Below are 17,807 nucleotides of genomic sequence, written 5' to 3'. Positions count from 1 at the left end.
ACCATTATTATTGTTAATCTTTAAAGATTCCATAATAACAGGGTCTGTACCACAGGACCGGCGTAAAGCAAATGTGGTGCAAATATTCAGACGCAGGTAGGTCAAACAGTGGATTGTATTTTTCTGTGAGGGAAGGCCTGGACACTGATACTTTAGTGTCTCTGGCCACGACTGTAGTCCTGGCCGACCCTTACACTAGCATGAGAGTCCCATAGATTTCAACATGATCGGCAATGATCTAAAGATGCAGCCAGGACCAGTGAGGGTGAGGAGGGGCTAGAGAGGTGAGCAGTGTGGTGAGTGTAGGGATTGTTTTTATTATTTTTTATTGATTTGATTTCATTTTATGGTTTAGAAAAATGGCAGCGAGGCGTTGCTGTTTTGCTGAATCTGTGCGGAATCAAATTTAAAAAAATCTGCATTTTAGCAAATGTGGCTTAAGTACCATCCCGATTGGGGTACACCTTGTTGTGGTTGGATGGCTTTTACATTTTTTTAATCAAAATTCTTTTTAACCCTTCTCAGACATCAGGCATACATTTACACTGATGTTGGACTCCCTTCCGCGATCCACCCTCAGCTATTAAGGCCTCTTTCACACTTCCGTTTTTTACAATCAGTCACAATCCGCCAGGTTTTGAAAAAAAACGGATCCTCAATTTTTTTTGAGGATCCGTTTTTTTCCCCATTGACTTGCATTAATGGCGGATTGTGACGGATTGCTGTCCGTCGCATCCGTTTTTTTTGAGGATCCGCCAAAAGTTGCTGTCCGTCACCATCCTCAAAGATTTCAAAACGGAGCTTGTAACGTTTTTTTCTGTGGCGGATCCTCCAGACACTGATTTAACCCGAAATTCTTTCTGGGTGCCGGACAGAAAAAAAAAAAAAATTCTCTCTCTCTCTCTCTCTCTCTCTCTCCTTCCTAGCCAGCGATTCCTTTAACTTTCGTCATTTTCAGGATCCGTCTCAAAACTGATCCTGTGCCATCCGTTCACATCAGTTGACAACGGATCCGCTTGTCCGCCTTTTTGGCGGATTATAACTGATGCAAAAAACTGAAGTGTGAAAGAGGCCTTACCCGCTAAATGCCGCTGTCAAATGCTGACAGCGGCATTTAACTAGCGCTTCCAGCAATCTCGCCACAAAATCCACCCACCGGTGACCCACGTCACGTGATCACGGGTGACCAGTGTGTTGGCATGACAACCGAAGGTCTCCTGGAGACCCCTATGGTCGGCGCTCATAGCATGTAAGTAATTCTACTACATAGAGGCAAACTGATCATCGCCTCTATGTAGCAGAGCCGATCGGGTAATGGCAGCTACTAGACTCCCGTGGAGACTATTGAAGCATGCCTAAAGTAAAAAAAAATTGTTTTTAAAAAAAATATAAAGGTTCAAATCACCCCCTTTTCTCCCCATTCAAAATAAAAGAATAAAAATAAAATCAAACATACACATATTTAGTATCACCGCATTCAGAATTGCCCGATCAATAAAAAAAGGATTAACCTGATAGCTAAACGAAACAGCGTAGCGGGAAAAAAGTAAAAATGCCAGAATTACGTTTTTTTGGTCGCCGCGACATTGAATTTAAATGCAGTAATGGGCAATCAAAAGATCGTATCTGCATCAAAATTGTATCATTAAAAACATCAGCTCAGCATACAAAAAATAAACCCCCACCAAACCTGAGATCATGAAAAATGGATACGCTATGGGTCTCAGAAAATGGCGCAATTTTTTTCTTTTTTTTAACAAAATTTGGAATTTTTTTCACCACTTAGATAAAAAAGAACCTAGACATGTTTGGTGTCTATGAACTTGTAATGACCTGGAGAATCATAATGGGAGGTCAGTTTTAGCATTTAGTGAACACTGTAAAAAAGCAAAACAAAAACAAGTGTGGGATTGCACATTTTTTGCAATTTTACCGCACTTGGAATGTTTTTCCCATTTTCAAGTACTCAACAAGGTAAAACCAATGATGGTGTTCAAAAGTACAACTCATCCCGCAAAAAACAAGCCCTCACATGGCCGTATTGATGGAAAAATAAAAAGTTATGCTCTGGGAAGAAGGAGAGCAAAAAACAAAAAAGAAAAACGAAAAAAAAACCTCCGGGGGTTAAGGGGTTAATAATATTGTAGGGAGTATTGCTATGTGACAAGTATATAGAGATGTTTCTCTATGCATCAGTATAATAGGCCTGTAAAGAAAAAGAATGAATGCCATGTAGCTATTTAGACAGAAATGTTATTTTCTATTCTTAGCAGTAAAGCTCCTAGCTAATGCTCCTGCCTGCATGCTGCAGGTTGTGAGTTTGAGTTATGTGACATGTGAAAATAAAGCTAATCACTTGGATTTACTGAGCAGAGTACACAGAAGGCCCTTCCCCCAATGTCCTAAATCAGAGACAGAAAATTTAGAATTTACTATTGTAGGATCGCAGGTACACAGGATGCAGTGACGAGTTGGAGGCGGAGTAAGAGAAAACTCAACCTTTATATATAGACTATATGGATAAACAGTAAAGCTGACAATAGTTTACCACACAGGGAAGCTAGACACAGATACACAAATAACATGATATAAACCAGTACGGCAAGTGACGGTAACTATATGGCCGTGATATGGCCGACTACGGGTCCTTGGACTATAACTAACGAAGTGTCACTTATCAATCTCTGACGTCCTTCAGAGGTGCTGTCCGGGAGATGTCTGTTCGGTGTCTCAGCCACTGTGCCCAGCCGAAGAAGAGCTGTTGTTGGCTTCAGGTGGTCCCACACCCAGGTGCTGAGGGGGCTGGTTGCCCGCCATTGGAGCTGTCCCTTTGGGAGATGAGGCTGAGGCGTCCACAGGCTTCAGCGAACAGGCCGCAGCCGTGGTCTGGAGCGGGGCAGTGGCGGCCGTGGGTCTCGGCGTACAGGCCGCAACCACGGTATGGAGCGGGGCAGAGGTGACCGCGGTTCACCGCGCACAGGCCACTGCCGTGGTATGAAGCGGGGCAGTGGTGGCCGTGAGTCTCGGCGTACAGACCGCAGCCGCGGTATGGAGCTGGGCAGTGGTGGCCGCGGGTCCCGGCGTATCTCCTCCTCACGCTGCTCGGCACTATCCTCTCCTCCGGTCAGGCGAGCTCCTGTCCTGTCTGTCTGGAAAGTGCTGACTCACTCTCGCTCTCATGCACACTTAGACTCCTCCTTCCTGTCTCTAGTCTCTCTCCTCGACGAGTCTCCTCCACTGGTCTCCTGTGCTACTTTTATAGTTGTGCCGCCCCCTTTCTTTGTCCCACCCCCTCCTTATCTGGATGAGTATTGGTCCCGGCCTGTAACTACTTCCCCTAGGGAACCTAGGTGACAGCCCCCCTAGTTCCAGCCTGGCTATACAGCGGGCCTTTATTCCGGGACTCTCTCTCTTACACTAACACAGCAGCATCTGAGAATCCTGCAAAATTAATGGGTCTCCCCTTTCCTACAGGCCCCTGCACAGCTGGATTGGATGCACCTGCAGTTTACCTGCCCCTGTATACATTGCCATCTCTTATCACATAAAGTCACTGATGCCTCTGTGCAAGGAGGTAATTTGTTTAGGGTATATATAAATATTAGAGTGTGATCAATGGATCATATGTACAATTTCTATGTCAAATGCCATAGTGTCACAGGGTTACCACGACAGAGAAGAGCCAGAAGATAGCAACATCTGATTGCTCCTACTCCTGCACTGAAAAGAAGCACTTTACCTTCTTTTTAAATGATGTAAATTTATTTTGTCAGTACAGGGGTTAATCAGCCATGTTGGGAGTTCTGGGAGCTAGGGCTCTCAGCTGAGCACTGTTAGCCACTCCTATCTCCTTTATAATCTGGGTCCTGACTGACATATATCATCAGAGTGGGCATATGCTGCATGGCTGGGGGGAAGTAGTTGGTGGTTATATGAGAAAGTGTTTGGTGGGTTTGGTGACTGTTCCTTGGTTTAGTAAGTGTGATAATTCCCATTCCTTCTCCTACTTTGGTTTTAGGTTTTACACCATCCTCCACTCCCCGTTGCATTCCTCTGTTATACGTGAGTGTATATATGTATGCCTGGTATTTTCCATTTCCCCTGTTTGTGTTACCTTGTTTGTTGGTTTGGTGTACTATGGTAGCATGGCCGAGCGGTCTAAGGCGCTGGATAAAGAATCCAGTCTCTTCATGGTTGTGGGTATGAGTCCCACCACTGCCATAAAGCAATTTAGTTGAGCGGATGTCTGAGTGGTTAAGTGGAATAGAACACTTGAGTTCAAGTTCAATGAATGTAAACTTTGTTTTTAAGTGATAGGGGGACTACGATACCCAGAGAGATTAGCAAAATTAGGATTATTTAGTCTAGAAAAAAGATGACTGAGGGGCGATCTAATAACCATGTATAAGCGGACAATGCAAATATCTCTCTGAGGATCTGTTTATACCATGGAATGTGATGGTTACAAGGAGGCATTCTCTGTGTCTGGAGGAGAGAAGGTTTTTCCACCAACATAGAAGAGAATTCTTTACTGTTAGGGCTGTGAGAATCTGGAATTCCCTGCCTGGGGAGGTGGTGATGGTGAACTCAGTTGAGGGGTTTAAGAAAATCCTGGATGTCTTCCTGGAGAATAACAATATTGTTTCTTACAGTTAATTTGTTCTTTAGAAGGACATAGATCTGGGGATTTATTCTGACAGAATATAGGCTGAACTGGATGGACAAATGTCTTTTTTTGGTCTTACTAACTATGTTACTATGGTGCTCAACTACTCCCCTCTTCCCTGGGTGGCGAAGGGTACAGATGAAGGACAGATTCAGGACATAAGGCAAGGTACCTGGCCCCATCATCTTCACCTACAAAAGTAACCCAGGGAACAGGGCAAGCTAGGGCGTCCCCTAGTATTAAGGCCAGGGAAGGAGCCCCTGGTCCTGGGTGACCCAACAATAGACTTGTGACACATAGGTTGGGGGTTAAGAAAACAAATCGCAAGGGATAAATTTGTGCATGGCACAATATACATGCCATGTCATGTGGTTTATATTTCTTTAGGTGGTCTGTCATTTGTAAGTCAAATGGCACAGCTTTGGTGGTACAAGAAACATAGTAAGATAACAATTTGTGCATGACACACTTTTGTGACACTTTTTCTTTCCCTGATCCAATTCTCCCATATTCTCCCTGATCTAATTCTCTCCACAATTGCCAAACATAGTTATTCGTCAGATAACCTTAAAAGCTTGGCACACTAAATCACCCTGATAAACTACAGTATATTGCATGCATTACATGATACCACCTCCATGATCCCAACGGATCTCCCCCCAAGTTAAAAATTTGAATGTGTTCCCGCCACCAAGCATCAATTATAAAATGAGTGTCTTCCTATGTCACAGAGAGACCTTCGAGTCACCTGAAGCACCATAACTTGGGCACAACTGTTACCTTTTTCCTCTTTATAGCTCACCTTCCAAAAAAGGAAGGTCCTCATGCAATGTCCATAGAACTTGGCTTGCAATTTTATGCAATATTGGAAAGTTTTTACATAAAATGATTTAAAATCACAGTGTACTTGCCCAAGGTTGGGCTGGATGGCAGAGGGGCATTTGTCATAAGCCCTGTCACACAGAGCAACTGCCACTTTTACCAGTATCTGTGTTCACAGCTCTACAACATAGTTAAATCCTGTGGTAGAGCTGAGAGCCATGTTCTCTCTGCCCTACCTCTCTCTTTTTTGTAGGCTACAGATCGCTTTAGGCCTGTGGCCTGTGGCCTACAGAACAGCTGGGTGGTGCACCAAATGTCAAAGTCCTAGCATTCTATAGGCCGCAGGCACAAGCTGATGGGGGACCATGTTTCTCGGGTAAATAGTCCAAGAATTTTGTCCCTTAAGGGGACTGGCCTCTTGACAAGTCACTCAAGTTGTATGATCCCCAGCCAGAATTTAAAAGAATACTTTATGCAGCAATGTTTCAAAGCAAAACATATCTGGTGAAAGTGATATAGACAGTGTTCTCTTTCATGCTGTTTGTGGTGCACGCCTCCTGACGAAGTAGCAGTGAAACGCGCATAGGGGCAGTTGGTGTGGGGGATCTTACTATCAGTAAACATGTAAGTACTGGTTTACTGTTTACACACTGCCACTGTATTAAATATATGAAAATTCTGCATTATTCGCACTTTATTTAAATTCTATTTTTTGACACGTTTCTTCACCATTTTGGATTAACTGAATTCCCTTGCATGGGATCATATGGTAATTACCTCATGGTGTTTACTTGACCAAAAAGGAAGTCTAATAGGTAGCATATTACAAAGCTTTGTGGCTATTTGATTGTTCATTCATACACAGGGACCTATGTGTGTACAATTGCATAATTCTTTCCCCCCTTATTATTGTGCCTGCTTAGTGAGTGTTGCTCTGTTTTTTAAATTGTAGTGTATTGATTTATGTAATAAAATATATTTATTCAATCCTAATATACTCTTTAACCCTTTTTGCTTGAAATGGCGTACATTTTTTTTATGTTTACATTGTATTATTGAGTTGTTGGATTTGTTACCTAATCCCATAGGCTAAGGGAATTTTTTGCGTGTCGGTTTTTGGTGCATGAAGCAAATTTCAGCTGTCAAGTATTTTTATGTAAAACATATGTGATTAATTTTTAATGAGACAGCAAAAAGAGGTTGTGAAATTTAAAAAAGGATTATTAGTAGTCATAATTCAGGCACATGTGAGTGCTACGTGAGAATCAAGCTTAGGATGGGCCACGCAATTAAGAGGACACGCAAAGCCCACTGGCAAAGTTGCAGCTTCTATTGGAGGTGGAGAGAATGTTACAGTAGATGTCTCCAGGAAATGCCAAGTTTATTGTCACATAATAGTTTTCTGAGCCCTGCAGTGTAACCTGCCATCTGTACCTTTTATGACTTTTGGACCCTAAGGATTTGCTTTCTACCATGACCACGTGCCCTTCAAGAGCACCGAATAGTTGATTCTAACATAATTGACACTCCTTGGTTTTCCATATTTCTTTTCTCTGATGACATTCAGGAGAAAAACACTGGGTAATATTCTCTTGTAATATAAATATTGTTTTTGTCCCAGCAAAGAACTGGAAAACAGCTTTGAAATTCCATCTTGGAGCTCGGCACCAGAAATGGCTCGTGCTTATTTATAGTTCCCCACGTGTTTCCCTTGGTAACTCTTTCATTGCAGACGTAATGCTTCGTCGGTGTCCAAATCCTTTGGTGGATGTGAGATGCTTTATTTGCCATATTTTTTTGCGTAGCTGGAAGGAAGAAACGCTTAAAGAGCTTTAATGACTGGAACCTACAAAAAGGATTCTTCTGCAGAACTTTTTTTTTTCTTTGCTGCTACAGTGATGAAATCATGCTGTAATCTGAGAACAGATACCTCTGCTAAGGCATGTCATTAGCCAAAAAAGAAAAAAAGCTCACTAACAGCAGCCCAGATGTAGAAGTAGTGTAGTAGCATCCAGCAGAAGAGACAAATCTTGCTCACCACAGACTAGCCTTGTGTTACTCCTGCTTCTCCTTAAGAAGGCTCTTGATCCTGTAATGTTTGTATATGAACTTTCCTTTGCCACACAGACTGAATGCTGACAACATTTTGTCTGCAAACCAAAAACGATTGAATTCAAGAAGATTTGGACTTTGATGGTGCTGGAGTTCTGGAGACCACAAGACAGTATTTCATTTGGCTTGCAAATATCATCTGCTTGTGGAATGTAAAGGGTGGATCCAGACATCTAGAGGGAATATTCATGCTTGAGCATTGCATGGGAGTTATAAACGTTTTACTCTGGTGACACCACGCTGTCATAGATTCACAAATTTCCTATCTTGCTTCTGGTGCTGCAGAGGCGTGCAAGTGATAATGATTGGATTTCATCTTCTCTGCTTTGGAATTTTGGGCAACCTGTGCTATGGTTTTTACAATGGACCCCTTCAGCCAGAAATGTCTAATGGAACTTTGCACCATTACTTTGTTCCTGATGGGGACTATGAGGAGAATGATGACCCTGAGAAGTGTCAGATGCTCTTCAGAGTGACGGATGAAAGGTCCTGTCCAGGGGATGGACAATATCTCTCCTTAAAGGAAGAATTCATTGTCATAAAAAGACAGATTGAAGATGCGGAAAGAGTGCTTGAAAGCATCGGTAAAAGCATATCTTACGACCTGGACGGCGAGGAAAGTTATGGAAAGTATCTGGGAAGGGAGTCGTCACAGATAAGCGAAGCCTTCTCTAACTCGGACAAGTCTTTAACAGAACTTGAGTTAAAGTTTAGGCAGAGCCATGAGAATGAGAGGAACGAGATGAAGGGGTTAAATGACGACTTTGTGGATATGATGATCCACACAAGAGCTGTTCTCAAGGAAACTTTAGACGTCTCCCTGGGGCTGAGGGATAAACACGAACTTCTCTCTTTAACTATTCGGAGTCATGGCGCTAGACTAAGCAGACTGAAAAATGACTACCTGAAGGTTTGAAAATCTGGACACTAATTTATGTGAGATCCAATCCTCTAAAATATTACTTTTCAAAGAATAAACCTAGCTGTGGGTAATTCTGGTCTTGAAGCAAAAGCTCAGACTGTACTAAATTATCCTGTAAATATCAGTATGACTCTTGATCCCAAAAAAATGCCTTCCCCCTTTATAGAAGTGACACCATGCCGCAACCATGGATGACCAGCCAACTAACTCATTAAGTTACCGTAAGAGCTGCTGTGCAGTAAACTGCAGACCCTCCGGGGTAAAGAATGGGTTACAGAAAGTAATGCTACCATCTGAGTAGCTTATGGGGGAAGTAATAAAATGCATGGTAAATCCTTCTATGCATTCTTTTTAATATTTAAATTGTCGCCTTCAATGTCAACATTTTGGTTGATCCCTTACAAATGCTGGCAGAACTGTGGCATCCCGGGACCTATCGTCCTTCAAGCATTTATTTAGTTAACTTATATAGAAGATCTATTAGGACGGAACCTAAATCTGATCGGTATTATTACAGATACTACTTACACTAGTATAGTTTATTTATTTTGTCAGTGTTGCTGCATCGGTGTAAATGAGTATGCTGTATATAAGAAGCATTGTATTACAGAACCTTAAAGCTTTATTCTGTATATGGAATTCCTGCAGTTGTTTGTAATTAGGGATGCACATTGTTATGTATCATATATGTCTGTTCAAATATCTCAAGTTAAAAAGGGTTTATTTTATTTCCACAAAACAAGCTCCACTCTTGCACGTGGGTTTTGTCTGGTACTGCAGCCCATCTTGAGTGGCACTGAACTGAAATTGAAGACAGAAACCATGTGCAAAAGTGGTGCTGTATTTGGGACAAAGCTGCGGCATTCCCTGCACCTTCCCTGCCTACCTGTCAGCTAGAACAGTCTACAGTCTGTGCCCCATTTGCAGCCTGTAGTTGGGCTACCAAGACTATGGAACCTATGTGAAGATTCCTGCAGAATTATTTCCTAATCTTTTATCATCTACCCAGAAAGTAGGCAAATGATCTATGTAAAGCAATTGCTATTTATGCATCTCCTTAATATATTTGTGCATATGTCTCCAATCCTAATACTTCTGCTAAGTATGGATATACTAAATGATTTGATCTGTGCAAAAATGATGTATAATAAAATATGGTGGTAGTAATTGGCATAATTTGAAGTCCATGGGCCCCAGTGCAAAATTTCTACCAAGGCTCCCAACTATCAAGGGTCCTAAGTCCCCCTGAGCTGCAGAGCCCCGGTATGATTGAAACCCCTGCACCTACTGTAGTGATGCCCCAGGTGACGGTAGACCCCTTTATATTGTCATAGCTTTAGAAGATATGAGCAGGACCAACACATGATAAATTTACTGCACGTCGCCTGTCAAACCCAATCTCTTCAAGACAAGCATAGAGAACATTTACCCTGATCTCCATGGGTCCTCAGCCCAGTGGACCCTGGTATTTGGCCAAGTTTGCTTGGTGCTGTCACCAGCCCTTGGTAAGAGCATGTGAAGAAATCTGTCTTGATGAAAGTAGTAGCAGCCCAAAGGCAGGTATGAAGGATTCATATAATTGGTGCTTTATTTTGGAATCAGGCCTGACCAGTGGATAATAGATAATCTCACATTTGTTCCATGCAGTAGTGATCTCTAGCTAGCAGATCTCCACTGTTTGCACACTGCCAATTCCCAATTTCCCTGGGCTGTCAGGGCTTGGTAGGAGTCGTAGTTCTGTAGGAGCTGGAGTGTCACAGGTTGGAGATCCCTGGTTAGAAACACAGCACCATGCACAACTAAGCTCCACAAAGGAATGCTACTCCCATGGGTCGCACTTCACTGCATGCTCATATATTACTATTTTATTGGCAGTGAAATAGGCTAATTGATCATAAATTTTATACAAGTTCGTGAATCTGCAGAATGTGATCCACTCGCCACCAGGGAGATAGAAAGAGATGGGTTTCATTATTTTCTATGTCGTTAGCAATGTATAAATAGCAAAAGAAACCACAGCACTTCTGGTGCGCTGGTGCCAAGTAGGATGCTATCCCGTAATGTAGTAGTTGTGAAGCTTGGCACTCAGAATGATTGATTGCAATCCAAAATGCAACGTTTCGGTCCACACACGTGACCCTCATCAGTAACGGGGTTGGCCCTAAGAACGGCGTTCTACTGTCCCAGCGGTGGATACCGCCTCTACGGCATTGCGCTCATTTTTCTGATTCTGCTCTTTCTCTCCCTATGGTTGTGTTGCTATTGCAGTTGCTCTTGGAGACTAGGCTCTTATCAGGGAGAAGGAAGTAGCCTGTGATGTAGTAGTAATATTTTTGGCCTAATATACCGCTCTGTGTTGTAATCTAGACCTGTCATGGCACTCACTATGAAATCAGTCATTTTGCTTTTCAAAAAAAAGCAAAAGCCTTATGTCACTCGGGAGATCTGGCTTATATCCACAGTCATCCTGGGACATGCTTTTCCACACTGTGGAGTCATGTGAATGTTTCTAATCTGCATGTGTTCCTCGGTTTTCATTCACATCATCGTTACCATTGTTCCTGGAACTAAGATTGTGTAACAAACCAGAGCACACAATGATTCTGGCAGCGATAGTTGGATTGTGCTCTTTGCTTTACCTTTGTAACAGATCAGATATCACCTTGTGTTGCTGACATTACCTTTGCTGGCTTCTTTCCTTTGTATACTAAAATGTCCACTTTGTTCGACTAAGGCAAAAGGTAAAAATGTTATAAAATGTTTGAAGCCTTTCACTAGGCATTGCTCCTACTAGCCAGTTTCCTACTCCACACTGATGAGGGGCAATACCCCGAAACAGCTGTCTGTGGATGGATACCATGTTTTGGCATAGGTGGTTTCCTTCATTGGAGACTGCCCTTCCCGTGGTTGTTCCTTCCCGGGGAAAGACCTGGCTAGTCATTGCTTGCGTTGAGAAACATGTGATGGTGTCTCCGCGGCTGTTGATTTACATGCTTTTGCATATTTCCCATAAGGGATGGGGGCATTGCTCTAGATCACTGCGTTGAGAAACATGTGATGGTGTCTCCGCAGTGTTGGATGTTGATCTCCATGAGGTCACTCATCCTTATGTTCATAGCCTTTCACTAGGCATTGCTCCTACTAGCCAGTTTCCTACTCCACACTGATGAGGGGCAATACCCCGAAACAGCTGTCTGTGGATGGATACCATGTTTTGGCATAGGTGGTTTCCTTCATTGGAGACTGCCCTTCCCGTGGTTGTTCCTTCCCGGGGAAAGACCTGGCTAGTCATTGCTTGCGTTGAGAAACATGTGATGGTGTCTCCGCGGCTGTTGATTTACATGCTTTTGCATATTTCCCATAAGGGATGGGGGCATTGCTCTAGATCACTGCGTTGAGAAACATGTGATGGTGTCTCCGCAGTGTTGGATGTTGATCTCCATGAGGTCACTCATCCTTATGTTCATAGCCTTTCACTAGGCATTGCTCCTACTAGCCAGTTTCCTACTCCACACTGATGAGGGGCAATACCCCGAAACAGCTGTCTGTGGATGGATACCATGTTTTGGCATAGGTGGTTTCCTTCATTGGAGACTGCCCTTCCCGTGGTTGTTCCTTCCCGGGGAAAGACCTGGCTAGTCATTGCTTGCGTTGAGAAACATGTGATGGTGTCTCCGCGGCTGTTGATTTACATGCTTTTGCATATTTCCCATAAGGGATGGGGGCATTGCTCTAGATCCCTGCGTTGAGAAACATGTGATGGTGTCTCCGCAGTGTTGGATGTTGATCTCCATGAGGTCACTCATCCTTATGTTCATAGCCTTTCACTAGGCATTGCTCCTACTAGCCAGTTTCCTACTCCACACTGATGAGGGGCAATACCCCGAAACAGCTGTCTGTGGATGGATACCATGTTTTGGCATAGGTGGTTTCCTTCATTGGAGACTGCCCTTCCCGTGGTTGTTCCTTCCCGGGGAAAGACCTGGCTAGTCATTGCTTGCGTTGAGAAACATGTGATGGTGTCTCCGCGGCTGTTGATTTACATGCTTTTGCATATTTCCCATAAGGGATGGGGGCATTGCTCTAGATCACTGCGTTGAGAAACATGTGATGGTGTCTCCGCAGTGTTGGATGTTGATCTCCATGAGGTCACTCATCCTTATGTTCATAGCCTTTCACTAGGCATTGCTCCTACTAGCCAGTTTCCTACTCCACACTGATGAGGGGCAATACCCCGAAACAGCTGTCTGTGGATGGATACCATGTTTTGGCATAGGTGGTTTCCTTCATTGGAGACTGCCCTTCCCGTGGTTGTTCCTTCCCGGGGAAAGACCTGGCTAGTCATTGCTTGCGTTGAGAAACATGTGATGGTGTCTCCGCGGCTGTTGATTTACATGCTTTTGCATATTTCCCATAAGGGATGGGGGCATTGCTCTAGATCACTGCGTTGAGAAACATGTGATGGTGTCTCCGCAGTGTTGGATGTTGATCTCCATGAGGTCACTCATCCTTATGTTCATAGCCTTTCACTAGGCATTGCTCCTACTAGCCAGTTTCCTACTCCACACTGATGAGGGGCAATACCCCGAAACAGCTGTCTGTGGATGGATACCATGTTTTGGCATAGGTGGTTTCCTTCATTGGAGACTGCCCTTCCCGTGGTTGTTCCTTCCCGGGGAAAGACCTGGCTAGTCATTGCTTGCGTTGAGAATCATGTGATGGTGTCTCCGCGGCTGTTGATTTACATGCTTTTGCATATTTCCCATAAGGGATGGGGGCATTGCTCTAGATCACTGCGTTGAGAAACATGTGATGGTGTCTCCGCAGTGTTGGATGTTGATCTCCATGAGGTCACTCATCCTTATGTTCATAGCCTTTCACTAGGCATTGCTCCTACTAGCCAGTTTCCTACTCCACACTGATGAGGGGCAATACCCCGAAACAGCTGTCTGTGGATGGATACCATGTTTTGGCATAGGTGGTTTCCTTCATTGGAGACTGCCCTTCCTGTGGTTGTTCCTTCCCGGGGAAAGACCTGGCTAGTCATTGCTTGCGTTGAGAAACATGTGATGGTGTCTCCGCGGCTGTTGATTTACATGCTTTTGCATATTTCCCATAAGGGATGGGGGCATTGCTCTAGATCACTGCGTTGAGAAACATGTGATGGTGTCTCCGCAGTGTTGGATGTTGATCTCCATGAGGTCACTCATCCTTATGTTCATAGCCTTTCACTAGGCATTGCTCCTACTAGCCAGTTTCCTACTCCACACTGATGAGGGGCAATACCCCGAAACAGCTGTCTGTGGATGGATACCATGTTTTGGCATAGGTGGTTTCCTTCATTGGAGACTGCCCTTCCCGTGGTTGTTCCTTCCCGGGGAAAGACCTGGCTAGTCATTGCTTGCGTTGAGAAACATGTGATGGTGTCTCCGCGGCTGTTGATTTACATAAAATGTTTGAAGACTTGAAGAGGAAAATAAGAACAGCTATTAATTCATGTACAATTCAACTCTGAGACATTTTCAATAAAAATGAATGATCTTATCTCAGTGCTACTATCAAATAATTATTGCAAATAGCCTAATATGTTGAAGAGACCATAAAATTATATCATAGCATTATAGTAAGCAACACATACTATTATGTCATCATATAATTGTTATCATGCACACAGCAACATCACAGAGTGGGCATACATACTAGTAATGAAGTCAGTAGTGTCATCATGCACACAGTGACATCACAGAGTGGGCATACATACTAGTAATGAAGTCAGTAGTGTCATCATGCACACAGTGACATCACAGAGTGGGCATACATACTAGTAATGAAGTCAGTAGTGTCATCATGCACACAGTGACATCACAGAGTGGGCATACATACTAGTAATGAAGTCAGTAGTGTCATCATGCACACAGTGAAATCACAGAGTGGGCATACATACTAGTAATGAAGTCAGTAGTGTCATCATGCACACAGTGACATCACAGAGTGGGCATATACACTCACTGGCCACTTTATTAGGTACACCTGTCCAACTGTGTGTTAAGACTTAATTTCTAATCAGCCAATCACATGGCGGCAACTCAGTGCATTTAGGCATGTAGACATGGTCAAGACAATCTCCTGCAGTTCAAACCGAGCATCAGTATGGGGAAGAAAGGTGATTTGAGTGCCTTTGAACGTGGCATGATTGTTGGTGCCAGAAGGGCTGGTCTGAGAATTTCAGAAACTGCTGATCTACTGGGATTTTCACGCACAACCATCTCTAGGGTTTACAGAGAATGGTCCGAAAAAGAAAAAAAATCCAGTGAGCGGCAGTTCTGTGGCCGGAAATGCCATGTTGATGCCAGAGGTCAGAGGAGAATGGGCAGACTGGTTCGAGCTGATAGAAAGGCAACAGTGACTCAAATTGCCACCCGTTACAACCAAGGTAGGCAGAAGAGCATCTCTGAACGCACAGTGCGTCGAACTTTGAGGCAGATGGGCTACAGCAGCAGAAGACCACACTGGGTACCACTCCTCTCAGCTAAGAACAGGAAACTGAGGCTACAATTTGCACAAGCTCATCGAAATTGGACAGTAGAAGATTGGAAAAACGTTGCCTGGTCTGATGAGTCTCGATTTCTGCTGCGACATTCGGATGGTAGGGTCAGAATTTGGCGTAAACAACATGAAAGCATGGATCCATCCTGCCTTGAATCAACGGTTCAGGCTGGTGGTGGTGGTGTCATGGTGTGGGGAATTTTTTCTGGGCACTCTTTGGGCCCCTTGGTACCAATTGAGCATCGTTGCAACGCCACAGCCTACCTGAGTATTGTTGCTGACCATGTCCATCCCTTTATGACCACAATGTACCCAACATCTGATGGCTACTTTCAGCAGGATAATGCGCCATGTCATAAAGCTCGAATCATCTCAGATTGGTTTCTTGAACATGACAATGAGTTTACTGTACTCAAATGGCCTCCTCAGTCACCAGATCTCAATCCAATAGAGCATCTTTGGGATGTGGTGGAACGGGAGATTCGCATCAGGGATGTGCAGCCGACAAATCTGCGCCAACTGTGTGATGCCATCATGTCAATATGGTCCAAAATCTCTGAGGAATGCTTCCAGCACCTTGTTGAATCTCTGCCACGAAGAATTGAGGCAGTTCTGAAGGCAAAAGGGGGTCCAACCCCTTACTAGCATGGTGTACCTAATAAAGTGGCCAGTGAGTGTATACTAGTAATGAAGTCAGTAGTGTCATCATGCACACAGTGAAATCACAGAGTGGGCTTACATATTAATAATGATGCCAGTAGTGTAATCATGCACACAGCTAAAGAGTAATTAGCATGCACACTGAAAAATTGCGAGGTGCAGGTGTAATAGGCTGTAAAGGTGCAATTACTAATATAATTGAAATTCACAGCACACTCTTAGTGGAATATCTTGCAGAAATATCAAAATTTATTGTGGATATCTAATATATAAAGCTCAAGTGTGTGTATGTATGTATGTATGTATGTATGTATGTAATGTATGTATGTATGTGTGTATGTCCGGGATTGGCATCCGTACCGTCGCAGCTACAGCCAAAAAATTTGGCACAGTCACATATCTGGACCCCGAGAGCATCCTAGGCTATGTTGTGAGGCAAAATTTTAACCCCGCGCGTTGCAATTCACCTAAAAATGTTGCCCCTATCTACATAATGGGGAAAAAGTGTGTGTGTGTCAAGCCCCGCCCCTCATTATGATGTCATAATGGTTGCCATGGCGACACTAATGTCATAATAGGTTGCAATGACAAAGATGCTGTCACAATGGTTGTCATGGTGATGGTTATGTCATAATCGTTGCCATGGTGATGATGATGTCATAATGGGTATATGGGCAGGGGACTATGGGATGGAGGATGTGTGATGGGTATATGGGCACTGGACTATGGAATGGAGGATATGTATGACGGGTATATGGGCATGGGACTATGGGATGGAGGATATGTATGACGGGTATATGGGCACGGGACTATGGGATGGCGGATATGTGTGATGGGTATATGTGCACGGGACAATGGGATGGAGGATATGTATGATGGGTATATGGGCATGGGACTATGAGATGAAGGATGTGTGATGGGTATATGGGCACTCGACTATGGGATGGCGAACATGTATGATGGGTATATGGGCATGGGGCTATGGGATGGAGGATGTGTGATGGGTATATGGGCATGGGTCTATGGGATGGAGGATGTGTGATGGGTATATGGGCACTCGACTATGGGATGGAGGATATGTATGATGGGTATATGGGCATGGGCCTATGGGATTGTGGATATGTATGATGGGTATATGGGCACCGGACTATGGGATGGAGGATATGTATGATGGGTATATGGGCATGGGACTATGAGATGAAGGATGTGTGATGGGTATATGGGCACTCGACTATGGGATGGCGAATATGTATGATGGGTATATGGGCATGGGACTATGGGATGGAGAATATGTATGATGGGTATATGGGCATGGGACTATGGGATGGAGGACGTGTGATGGGTATATGGGCACTCGACTATGGGATGGAGGATAATTATAATTTATTATAGCTATCCACAGTTAGTTTCTATGCCGGGCACGGCCGTGCTCTTCAGAAAACGGGAAAAAAATTCCAAGTGCGGTGAATTCCACACTTGTTTTTTGCTTAGCTTTTTTGCTAGGTTCAGTAAATGCAAAAACTGACTCATTATGAGTTCTTAGACACCAAACATGTCTATGTTCTCTTTTATCTAGGTTGTGAAAAAAAAATTCCAAAGTTTGCTAAAAAAGAAAAAAAATGCACAATTTACCAAGACCCATAGCAACTTCATTTTTCATGATCTGGGGTCGAGTAAGGGCTTATTTTTTGCGAGCTGAGGTGACGTTTTTAATGATACCACTTACGTGCAGACTTGTTCTTTTGATCGCCCGTTATTGCATTTTAACCCCTTAGCGACAGAGCCAGTTTGCAGCTTAATGACCAGGCCAATTTTTACATTTCTGACCACTGTCCCTTTATGAGGTTATAACTCTGGAACGCTTTAATGGATCCCGCTGATTCTAAGACTATTTTTTCATGACATATTGTACTTCATGATAGTGGTAAAATTTCTTCGATAAGTCTTGTGTTTATTTATGAAAAAAATGGAAATATGGCAAAAATTTAGAACATTTTGCAGTTTTCAAACTTTAAATTTTTATGCCCTTAAATCAGAGAGATGTGTCACACAAATTTCTTAATAAATAACATTTCCCAC

At 43.5% G+C, this 17,807-nt stretch overlaps 1 protein-coding gene across 1 annotated transcript; it reads left to right on the top strand.

The window, feature by feature from the left end:
• Positions 1 to 7,143: 7,143 nt before the first annotated feature.
• On the top strand, positions 7,144 to 9,689 carry FIBIN (fin bud initiation factor homolog). Its single transcript, XM_073573873.1, has one exon. The coding sequence runs from the start codon at positions 7,902 to 7,904 to the stop codon at positions 8,514 to 8,516; it is 615 nt and encodes a 204-aa protein (XP_073429974.1). The 5' UTR covers positions 7,144 to 7,901; the 3' UTR covers positions 8,517 to 9,689.
• The last annotated feature ends 8,118 nt before the right edge of the window (positions 9,690 to 17,807 follow it).

The sequence above is a fragment of the Dendrobates tinctorius genome, unplaced genomic scaffold (genome assembly GCF_039654945.1).
Source record: "Dendrobates tinctorius isolate UK_male_01 unplaced genomic scaffold, ASM3965494v1 ptg000037l, whole genome shotgun sequence".
In the NCBI taxonomy this organism is placed as follows: Eukaryota; Metazoa; Chordata; class Amphibia; order Anura; family Dendrobatidae; genus Dendrobates; species Dendrobates tinctorius.
This window is presented reverse-complemented; position numbering and strand designations above follow the sequence as displayed.